The sequence below is a fragment of the Colobus angolensis genome, unplaced genomic scaffold, assembly GCF_000951035.1.
Source record: "Colobus angolensis palliatus isolate OR3802 unplaced genomic scaffold, Cang.pa_1.0 Scaffold129, whole genome shotgun sequence".
Lineage (NCBI taxonomy): Eukaryota > Metazoa > Chordata > Mammalia > Primates > Cercopithecidae > Colobus > Colobus angolensis.
The window spans coordinates 1,662,821-1,674,872 of record NW_012114141.1 but is presented as its reverse complement, the minus strand read 5'-3'; the positions used below and the strand labels follow the sequence as shown (position 1 = coordinate 1,674,872).

Sequence of the window (12,052 nt, the reverse complement as noted above, 5' to 3'; positions counted from 1 at the left end):
TCAGGAAACAACAGGTGCTGGAGAGGATGTGGAGAAATAGGAACACTTTTACACTGTTGGTGGGATTGTAAACTAGTTCAACCATTATGGGTGATTTTCTTAGCATTGATTTTTATTTTTATTTCAGTGTGGTCCAAGAGTGTAGTTGATATGATCTTATTTTGACTTTACTGAGGATTGTTTTATGTGTGATTGTGTGGTCAATTTTATGGTACATGCCATGTGGCGATGAGAAGAATGGATATTCTGTTGTTTTGGGGTGGAGAGTTCTGTATATGTCTGTTAAATCAAGTGTTGAGTTCAGGTTCTAAATATCTTTCTTAAATTTCTGCCTAGATGACCTGCCTAATACTGTCATGACACTGTTTTAAAGCATGTTAATTATTACTTGTGAAGTTGCTTCTTCAAAAAGCATAAAAACTTTAAAATGTCATGGTATAAATAACTTGATGAAAGTAACTATTTCGCACTCATATCCTTGAATCAATAAAAGCTTGCTGATACCACAAATTGAAATTTTTAAAAGATGGAAATGCCAAGAAAAACATATATCATGTGGTTATCTCATCTGTTTATATAAAATATGGAGATGTGAGTGGGTGGAAATCCAAAAGTCTTGGTATTTCTCTTGTTCTAGAATACAAATTGCATCCACATGGCTGTGCAGAGCACGTCTGTGAATGAGTACCCTTTAATCTTGCTTTGGCGAGATTGGTCAAGGCCATAAATCATTCAGCCTCTTGGCATTGTCAGAGTTAGTCAGAAGGTACCACTTCTCTCTAGTCTACGTCTTCCAGTTTTCTGGCTGGCAAACATGGTTTTTCTTTCTATGCTTGGTTTTCTTGAAATACGTTTGTCAATACAGTGAAAATGCTATTTCAAAGATGTTTACAATTTTTTATATTCAGGACATGGATGAATGGGGTCACAACGTTGTTGTGTCCAAAAGAAAGCCACAGAGACTAACACAATCAGATATACAAGAGAGTATTATTCTTTACTGGTTCTATAAATCCCCTGCCATAAGTTTCATATTGTTTTACAGCACACAAGGACCAGCCACTGGAGTAGAATAACATCAGTGCTTTCTAATTTCAGGATTTGAAGTTTCTCTTAGGATATACATTTAGGAAAAGATGTGATTTCTGTTGACAATATTCTGAAGGCTTATTAACTGGCATTCTGTATAAATCACATGTGTGCTAATCCAGCCAAGTATGTGACTATGATACAAAAGAGTATAGTCCATGGCACAATGAAAAGGAAGAAAGAGCTTTGAAAGGAATGGTGTATTCTTCTGTACCTTCCTTCATTCCCCTTTTGGTTTACCTTAAGGTCCTATTCTAATTTAATCAATACCTGAAAAAAAAAAAAGAATGGAAAATCAGACACAGAAGTACAAATTTCAATTGAAGCTGTAATTATTTTTTGAATACTTATGCTTTCTTGGTGAATGAATCACTAGTGGCTTGTACAATATCAAGAAAGTTTGGGATGTTCAATGCAATTGGGAGTCCAGAGTAGAATTTCTCTTTTTGTCTTTAGAAAGCATAGCATAGTGGTAAATGGTATGCAGTCTGCAGCCAGACTGCCTAGGATTGATTCCTAACTTTGTACCTTACTAGCTCTGTGACCTTGAGGAATTTATGTAACTGCTTTGTGCTTCAGTTTTTTGCTGTGATAATAAGGATGGTAATAGTAGCTACCTCATTGGATTGTTGTGAAAATTAAAGGATTTAATATATGTAGGTGCTTAGAAAATTGCATGCAGTCATAAGCTCTATGTGTTTGTTATTACTACTATATTGTATCAATATACCCAATTTAATGGGGGTATTTTAGGGCTCAAAGAATGCAGGTCACCATTCCAGGAAAGACCATGATAGTAATATAACAATATGTAACCTGTAGTAGTCAACAAGTTTCATCATTCTGTATAAGCTAAGTTTGGTGGTCCATTAACCATTCCTTTTACTCATTTAACAAACATTTACTAAGTGCTGCTTGTGTGTTGGGCCCTATTCTAGGATACAAGAATGAATCAGGTATAGACTCTAGCCTCACATATACCCAATCTCATAAAGGAGGTTCATACAAACAAACAATTGCCATGTGATGTGCTAAATGTTAAAAGAGAATTATACTCAAAGTAGAGTGATGTGGTAAAGGATGGAGTTAAACGAGATGAGTGTATTTGGTTTTGCTGAATGAGCAGGTGTTTTCCGGGTAACCAAGGTAAAGGCAGGCATTCGGAAGGACAGAACCAAGTTACACAGCGATCTCAAGGTGAGTTTTGGGAACTACAAATGGCTCAATATGGTTGGAGTGTAGAGTGCACGGAGAAGTATTAGAAGTTAAGGTTAAGGACTAGTACTGTCAAGATTGACATCTCAGATGTTTTGGGGTTTTTTCTTGCATTAGCTCACCATTTTTTAATGGCCTCTTGATTTTTGTTTTCTCAGACTTAGCTGATATCTAACTTTTAAAGAAGCTGAGCATTTGATCTCCTTATTTCTTTCCACCTTGATATTTGTTCATTGTGAGTTTTCATACATTTCCCCCACACAAATAAAAAGAAGTGACAAGGATTCCTTTTAAGTGTGGGAAGACACTGTACCTCTTCTACCTGCCCTGCCTTATCTAATCCAAAGTCAGGGTGTCCTTGGCAGTGCCCCAACCATTAAACCTAAACTCCCAAGTGCAGTCTCTTCTGATAAGGTGCTAAGCACAATTTTCAAAAAATCATTAACCTCGAAACACTTCTTTCCTATCCTTGCTTAACACTAAAGCAGTTGTGGTTACCAAGGGCTCTGTAACTAACTCAACATGAGAAAAAAAGTGGGACAATTAAGTCCCACTTTTGGAGGTTTGATGTGGCCCCAGCCTTATGCATCAAGTTTGGAGAACCACATTTTTTAGAACTCCAATCTGGACTAATGCATGGATGGTAAGAGTTTGGGAATCCTGTCCCACACAAGGGCCTCAGAGCAGCAGGCATAGTGACTGGGATTTTAGTCTTTAGAGTCAGATACAATTAGGTTCAATTCCCATCTAATCCTCTTATTAACTGAGCAATTTGGATGTGAATGCCTTGAGAAACTGTTTTTGATCAGTAAATGGGGTTAATAACAGGCATCTCACTGTGTTGTTGTAAGAACTGAAGACTGTATTTATTTTCCACTCAGCACAGTGCCTTGCACAAAATGTGAATGCTCAATAAAAGGCAGCCATTACAACAAAGCCAATGAAGATTTGATCTCTAGCTAATGCCCTTCCCCTTTAAATGCCCTAAACTTCTCTTAACCCTCCATAGTTATTCTTGATCTCAAGTCAAGTAAGCTCTTTCACTCTTTGATATCTTTCTGGGGGCGATAACTTTTTTGTCTTTCTTTTAGAATCCACCAGTGTGATTCCTTGTCTAACCAGCAGTATTTGAGCAGGTGATTTATCTGGGTAACCATTCACTGAAGCTTAAGCCCTATTCACCTAAGTCACAAACCTCACTTTGGTACTTTGCAAGATCCTGCATAGGAAACAGAATCAGGTTTTCTGATTCTCTAATGGCAAAGTCCTGTATTTATCCAACCATCTACTCATCCAAGACATTTTTTTATTTTGAAAGTTCTTAAAACAGGATATCTCTCATTGCGCTTGTGTGTGTTTCAAGTAACTACACATGAAATAATCTCCCCAAATCATAATCATCCTCTGTTTCAGAATTTATGTTGGGATGAAGAATGAAGAGTAGACTTCTAGACAGATCTTCCAATTTATACCTTTTCAGGACAATTAGAATCTCTCTACTTCTTTGTACAGTGCGTGAAAATTTCATATGGAAAACCAGCTAATTAAACACATTAGTTCATCTCTCTTGAGAATCTTTCCTGGGTAGATAAATGGATGGGTTGATGGGTCCTAGGTAGCCTATGATGCTCCAGAGATATGAATTAATAGGATGTGCCCATTAAAGAAGTATACAGTCTAGTCTCTAAGGAATGAGAGAGAGAGAAATACACTAACAATTACATACAGAGTAGAGGAATCTGGGGGACAAGCATGAGACCCAACACAGCCAAGAAGTTTGGGTATTCTTCCTGAAACAGTGATGCTAAAAGTAGGATTTTTCAGAGGAGGGAGATTGTACCTCTCCTTGGAGGGAAAAAAATGGACCAGCTAAGGGAAAAATTTGCATGACTGTGGAGACATAAGACAAACATTTGATGAATCACTTGCTTTGATGTGCCTGAACATAAAGCAATGGAAGTAGTCATAGAAAATGAGGCTCCAGAGGCATACAATCCAACATTTTGAGGGATTTTGCATATTAAGAAGACCTTAAACTTTATTCTGAAAGATAGTCAGAATTTCAGACAAAGTGGTAACATGAGCCTGACATTTTAAATCTCTCTCTAAAAACGGTGGAGAATGGATTACAGGAAGACCTGGCTACAGCTAGGAGAGCCAAGAATTTAGGCAGGATGCAAAATGGGCCTGAAGGCAAGTAATGGGAATGCAAGAAGGAGGGGTACAGAAAGTAGACAGAGTCTACTGTGGGTTGTAGCTGAGGGGTTTTGAGAAGTGAGGTAGTGGAAGGGTCTAGGATGATTCTCAGGTTTCTGGCATGGGTCTCAATGGTAGTAAAGGGTGATACTATTCCTTTATGAAAAGAAAATGAGACTGGAAGCATGATTTAGGGTAAATATGATGGTTTTGAGAATCCATTTCTATTCAATAGGATGTCCAATGGGAATTTTATTTATTTTTTTAGACAGAGTCTCACTCTATCACCCAGACTGGCGTGCAGTGACACAATTATAGCTAACTGCAGCCTTGAACTTCTGGGATCAAGTGATCCTCCTGCCTCAGCCTCCCAAGTAGTTGGCATTACAGGTGTGTGCTGCCATGCCTGGCTAATTCTTGGGCTTTGTTTTGGTTTTTGGCATAGAGTCTTGCTATGTTACTCAGCCTTTTAATACATGGCTCCGGTGTTCAGTTGAGTGGTTGGGACAGGAGAGCATGTATTTAGGAGTCATTGTGTAGAAGTGGTTTGTGAATTCATAGGGGTGCCATTCAGGAAGAGGGGGTAAAGTTAGAAAAATAAGGTCAGAGGATGGAGTCCTGGGGCACGCAGAATTTAAAAGGCAAATAGAATAAGGGGAGCCTTCAAAGGTTAATGAGAGGAGCCTAGAGAGGTACCAGGAAGACCATGGTAACTTGGTGTGACAGAAGTTAAGGGAAAAGTTTCAAAGAACACATGATCAAACTCAAAAAAGGTGAGAGCAAAAAAATGTCAACTGGACTGAACATGAAAGTCAAAGGAGTTAGCTCCATGTGGTGGTGGCAGTGAAAGTTAGAAGGGACTGGGTGGAGAGCTATCTATGGAGGCTGACAATAATGAAATGTTCTTTAAAGATGAAGGAAGGGGGAGACATAAGGTATTATGGAAAGATTGTTATCTTTGTTAGTAACCAGTATATTGTTCAACAATCCTTCCTATTAGGAAGTTTTTTATGTCCAATGTATTGCTTTTTAAATTTTTTAAAAGATGAAAATGTTAATGTTACTGTATTTTTGTTCTGAACGAAATAAATTTGCAAGTATCATGTTCATTACACAGAGGTTGGTTTATTTACTTTTAAATTACAACAACCACGACAAAAAAACTGTGCAAATGATTTCAGCTCACTGGGGTTGGGATTATTTACAAATACCTGTAAACAGTTTTACCAAAAGAGATTTCTCTTACCATATGTTTAGATATCCCAAAGGAAAAATCTGATTCTAAGTGTTAATAACAGGGGAAGGCAGTTGTGTCATCTCTGAATTGGTATTTTAAAATGTTAAGTCTAAAGTTGTTCCAATGAAATATGCTTTCTAGAATGTTGGAAGGACTTACTTCCATTATATCTAATAGCTTTTCCATATAGATTGGTGTTATATTTATCATCTGTTTAAGTTTTGCTATGTTCTTCAATAAGATCTTAAGACTTGCTTTCTTTAGGTTTTGCATCTTTCTTGTTAAATTTATTCTAAGCATTTTACAGGTTTTTTCTTCTTTTGGTAAGTGGGAATTTGTTTACATTTATTTTTCTAACTTATCGCTAGGAAAGAGAAAATTATTTCAGAATATTTATCTCATACTACCTAAACATATCTTATGAACACTATTTTAGTAAAGTTTCTTGAGCTTTCTAATATACATATCATATGATTTTCCAGTAAAGATCATTTTGTCTTCCAAAAAATGTTTTCTACCAAAGCCAGTCTTTTCTACCAAAGGACAAGAAGGATTATAGTTCAAGGCAAATGTCATTTGGAATGACTTCTTTAAGTGTTAAGCATTTTAACAACATCTGTTCTTAGAGCAAAACAACCTGAAATCACTTTGGAAGAGAAAACTCACAAGGAAGCACAATTCTTTAGACATCTGGCATGAATTACTTTATTAATTTTCTTTTATTTACTAGTCTTTATTTGATGGTGACAATGCTTTTTTCAGAGCAAGAATCGATGCAACCATAACTCTTCTCTCATCTGTGGTTCATTTTCCTCTTATAAGACAAAGAAAGGGTCTGAAGGAAAGTTGCTTTATGTTTTGCTATATTTGCAATCCCCCTGTTTTGTTTCAGGGACCTCCAGGACCTGGAGGAGAGGCAGGGAATCAAGGCCATTTGGGAAGCCAAGGAAATAAAGTAGGTCACATTCTTTATACTCACCAAAGTGGAGGTTTTCTGCTCAAGAGAACTCTTATATTAGCCAGAGCCCTTTCAACACAAACGAGGACACATTTTCTGGTCCCTAAACCCTGGCTTGATTCTTAGACAGCCAGCAACCTCTAAGGACATGGGTGTGGACCTGGATGAGATCAGGGATTCCAGCTCAGTGTAATTTCAGAGGGGAGGGATACACCCTATTGGAGCTGAGGGATCTCAGGAAACAAGGGATATTCTGGGGCAGGCCTTCATTTTTCTCTTCCAATCCCTTAATTTCCTCCCGCCACCTCTTTTTTTTACTTCCTTTCTTTCCTCTATTTGCACAAACTTTTGGTAAGACCAAAGGCCTTTAAGACCAAGGCACTATACTGAGCATTCAGTTGGGCTGAAGAATCAGCTCCAGGAGAGACATCTTTGTTTTGGTCATTGATTGTACCCTCCATGCTTGGAACAGTGCTTGGTATGTAATATGTGCTTAGTAAATATTGAATAAATGAATTCGTGGGTGGCATAATATATATGACATGAAACCAACCCCAAAGACTATTTTCATAACAATCTATGATGTGAAATAGAGATAAAGGGCTAAAATGGAGGTTTAAATAGCATTATTAGAAGTATTTCTGGGATGGGAAAGGAGGCATCATAGAAAATACAGACTTTGAGTAGAACTTAGATGATAAAAATTTTGGCAAGCAGAGAAGGGAATGGGGGGACTGTAATGAGAAAAAAACGTGTGAAGGAAGGCACAAGGTTGTGCCTGAAAATCCTGAAAGAGGAGGTACCTAGGCATGAAAAATGATCCTGTCTGGCAGGACAAAAACAACTAGAGAGACTGTGGTGAATTTATTCAGTGGCCAGCACAGTATTATCTAAAACTTTTGAATGGAGTGGATGAACACAGCCAGACTTTTGGAAGATTTTAAGTAGTCAATTCAGTGTAGAAATATTATGAAGCCTAGGCCGTGTGTGGTGGCTCACCCCTGTAATCCCAGCACTTTAGGAAGCTGAGCCAGGCAGATCACTTGAGGTCAGGAGTTCCAGACCAGCCTAACCAACATAGTGAAACCCTGTCTTTACTAAAAATACAAAAATTAGCCAAGTGTGGTGGTATATGCCTGTAATTCCAGCTACTCAGGAGGCTAAGGCAGAGAGAATTGCTTGAACCCAGGAGGTGGAGGTTGTAATGAGTCAAGATCCTGCCACTGCACTCCAGCCTGGGTGACAGAGCAAGACTCCATCTCAAATAAATATTATGAAGCCTGAGAGATTGAAAGCTAGGAGAACAGTTGGTACACTCTTATAGTCTCCAAGGCAAATAGTGATTAGGTGACTTAACAGGGTGAGGACTTAACTTGTGATGATTCCTTAGAACTCTTCCAATAGGGGACTGAGGCAGAGAGGAGTGGGCTAGATGACTTGGATGCTTCGTATATGAGGGGTAACCCTATCACAGACATAGGAAAGTCATTAGGAAGAGTGAGTTTAAGAGGAAAGAAAATCACTTGGGGGGATAGAGGAAAGGGTTTTTAGGTATAGTTGGATATGTAAATTTCAGAGTCATTTGGATTAAAAATAACTCTTGGTGATGCCTCTTTGTAAGAAGTCCAAGAGGAAACAAGACAATTAATTAGGAAGGAAGGAAAATCAACAAAAAAGCAGCCGGGCGCGGTGGCTCAAGCCTGTAATCCCAGCACTTTGGGAGGCTGAGACGGGCGGATCACGAGGTCAAGAGATTGAGACCATCCTGGCTAACACGGTGAAACCCCGTCTCTACTAAAAATACAAAAAACTAGCCGGGCGAGGTGGCGGGCGCCTGTAGTCCCAGCTACTCCGGAGGCTGAGGCAGGAGAATGGCGTAAACCCGGGAGGCGGAGCTTGCAGTGAGCTGAGATCTGGCCACTGCACTCCAGCCCGGGCGACAGAGCAAGACTCCGTCTCAAAAAAAAAAAAACAAAAAAAAAACAAAAAAGCACACTGGATTTTGAGTAGAGTTCAAGAAGGGAGGTGAAGAGTATCAACTGGTAAAGAAAAGTTAAGGAGGGGAGGAGTGGAGAGGCCATGATATCTGGTGGCTAAGACATTCTAAAGAACAGTTTCAAAAGTGCAGCAATTGAGAGGAGAGAAAGGGAGACAGACTGCAAAGGACCAAGAAATGTGTGAGGAGAAAATGGATTAAAATCTGTAAACTACTCTTTGGAAAACTTAGGCCTTTAAGGGGAAGAGGAAGACTACTGATACTGGCAAGGTCTAGGAAAGGTTGATGTGGGATATTGGTTTGTTTTTAATGACAGGAGAGAGCAGCATGTTTATAATCAGAGGAGAAAGCCAGGGAGAAAAGAGGAGATTGAAAATGTAAGAAAGAGTAGACAGAGTAGATGATTAACAGAGAAATTTGGCAAAGAGGATGAGCTTGAGGGCATAAGAAAAGGGGTTAACTTTGTACTGAAGAATTGTTCAAGGCTAATATGATGGAGTCCAGCAGTTGAGTGTTGCAGAGACAGTTAATTGGAGGATGTAACAAGATAAGTGGATGACAAGAACAATCAACTGCAAAAGGAAGGGACTTCTATGGCATGTAGTATAGCATTATATGGCGTGTAATCAGGAAATCAAAGTTTGGAACAAAGACAATGCTGCCCCCTGAAGAAGGCTCTAGGGGAAGTGTTGTCACCGGTAAAAATAAAGTTTCTCTTACCAGGGGTAGACATAGATAAGGGGACCCTGGAGTAGGATGGAGGTGACCATGGGGAAGTAGATAAACAGGAGGAGGGAAGTTGTGCCTTAGAAGATCATTATTAATACAAAAGACTTGGTGGGGGGTCCAGGGTGGGGGGTAGTCAAGAATTTAGATGGCAAGTGCCCCAAAGAAAACCCAAATCCTCTGTACTGCCCTAGGGTGGACTGGGCACTCTGGACTCATGATTCACTGAGATAAACCTCAAACACTTACCCCTACCTTACTCCAGTAAGTTCAGATTTCCAGGAGGCAAGTAACCTGGCAGTTAATCCTGGGCTCAACACTTGTCTCTACCAATAACCAACCATGTGGCCCTAGACAAACCATATGACTTTCCTTGTTTCCCTACCGTAAGGCAGATATTCTGAAATTTTAGTGTGCATGTGAATCAGAGGGGAGCTTATGTAAAAGCACATATTTTGGGTTCCACTTACCAGAGTCTAATCCAATGGGATCCAAGAATTTTCTTGACACATGAACCCTGGATGCAGCAGGTGGTCCCCACATCTCACTTTGAGAACAACTGTACTAAAAGGCATCAAGGCAGATGATCTCCTGCTTCCCTTTCATATAATCCTGTTCTTCGTCGCCTCCAGAGCAGTGCTGGTGGTCACTTGTCCATTTTCCCTTATGTTGCTTTTCTGTCCCTAAAAAAGATTTATTCATTCCCCATCTTTTAAGTGTAGGTTGCACACACTTGCACACTCTATCTTCCAAAGAGTACAGTATAGAAGGGGAGGGAGATGGAGAGTAGCTTGGCATTAGGGAAACTTGACTGCCATTATCTCAACCAGAAGATCAAGGTTAACATCAACAGTGATGTCATGTTGATTATATATACCCTTAATATAATGTGATGAGAATGGCCTTTTACCTGTGTAATCTTCCTCCCCCAAACCCATAAGCCCAGTCTAATCAGAAAAACAGCAATGGGGAACATTCTACAGAATGCCTGGCCAATACTTCTTAAAATGGTCGAGGTTATCAAAAAGGGTGGAGAAACAGTCCCAGTTTAAAGGAGCCGAAGGAGACATACCATGCAGATCCTGGATGGGATCCTGGAATAGGAAAGGAGTATCAGGTTAAAAAAAAAAAAAAAGAAAAAATCTGAATAAAGTATGGGCTTTAGTTAATCATAATAAATCAGTATTGATTCAGTGGTGACAAATGTACCCTACAAATACAACTAGTGTAATGTAATGTTAAAAATAGGGGCAAATTGATGTGGATATATAGGAACTTTCTGTATTATGTTCACAACATTTCTGTAAATTTAAAACTATTCCAAAATTAAAATTGTTACCTTTTAATAAAAAGGAGTTAACCTTCCTCTGTAAACCTGTGTTGATTTCCCATGTAGCTGAACTTCCCTCAACATAATACTGAGATTGATTAATAACCCACAGTAAATGTTCTACTAGTCAGAAGTTAGCAGCTATTGCCAGGATATCATGCTCCTTTGGTTAACTTGATTCCCCCTCAGAATATTAAAACTAGATTAATCAGTCTGCCATCTTTGCAGGGGCCAGATGATTTGCATGAATCATCCTGGAAACGATTTTGTTATTTTTTTAAAAACAGTACAGAGCTTTTCTCTTGACTCATCTTCATGGCATTGAGCTGCTAAGATGGCAACTTGCACTAAACAATAAATCATGCTTGCTGAGGCTTCACTAATCAATGGAGGACACCTCCCTGACCAACAGCATTTCCTCTTGTATCACTTGCACAACACACAGTTCTGGGCACAAACCCATTGTTGTGCGTGATCCACACAGGTGAACTGAATTAGTGCCATCATTTCTATTCTAATTTCCAACCTAAAAACAATCTCTGTTTAACAGGGAGAACCTGGAGATCTGGGAGAAAAAGGAGCTATTGGCTTTCCTGGTCCTCGTGGCTTGCAGGTTTGTATTTTGTCACTAGTTTTCATCTGGTTCTTGGAATCTTTTAGTTCAGTAGATATCTAGCGTGGTTCTCTGAAGAGAGTTTTAAGGATACGATCCTGATGAAGTTTTATAGTTTTCTAGAAATTAAGAGGGATATTGTCCTCATCTTAGTTCCTTGGCCAGCTTTCCCAACGTGGCAATTCCCCAGGTGCCAAACATCATGGCCAGAATGCTCTTGAAGCCAAATAGTAAAATGAACAAAACTTGTCTTCAGCAATCCCATAACCCTTTTCCCAACCTTTCCTTTATCAGAGCCTCTTCATCGGAAATCCATTCCATCCTTCCCCCATTGCTCAGGGTTTCTACAAGGGTCAGACAGTAGCCAATACCGGGGCATTTACTTCTTGTTTTTGTCTAGCAAAGCAAAAATGGTATTAAAATCCAAGTGGTATCGGGGAGAGGTAATACTACTATCTCCCCTTACTGAAAGATTATTATATGCCTGATTTTTTGTTCATGTAATCCTCATAACAACATATGAGTAGGTATAATTATTATTCCCAGCTTGCAGATGGGAATACCTCGGGACAGTGCATTGTCTGTATCTGTTACTAGCAATTGCCGTTAGTACTACTATCATAAAACGTTGGTGGTCAGCCCCAGAAGTAGAATCCTGTGTCCTGGTTTTCCTTTATCAAACCAAAAAGCTG

General features: G+C 39.2%; 1 protein-coding gene across 1 annotated transcript in view; it reads left to right on the top strand.

The window, feature by feature from the left end:
• The window catches only part of COL6A6 (collagen, type VI, alpha 6), a 109,673-nt gene that overhangs the window by 56,239 nt on the left and 41,382 nt on the right, over nt 1-12,052 (top strand). The window contains exons 23-24 of the mRNA XM_011933683.1: nt 6,630-6,692; nt 11,298-11,360. Coding sequence (XP_011789073.1) covers nt 6,630-6,692; nt 11,298-11,360 — 126 coding nt within the window. The remainder of the gene's footprint in view (nt 1-6,629; nt 6,693-11,297; nt 11,361-12,052) is intronic.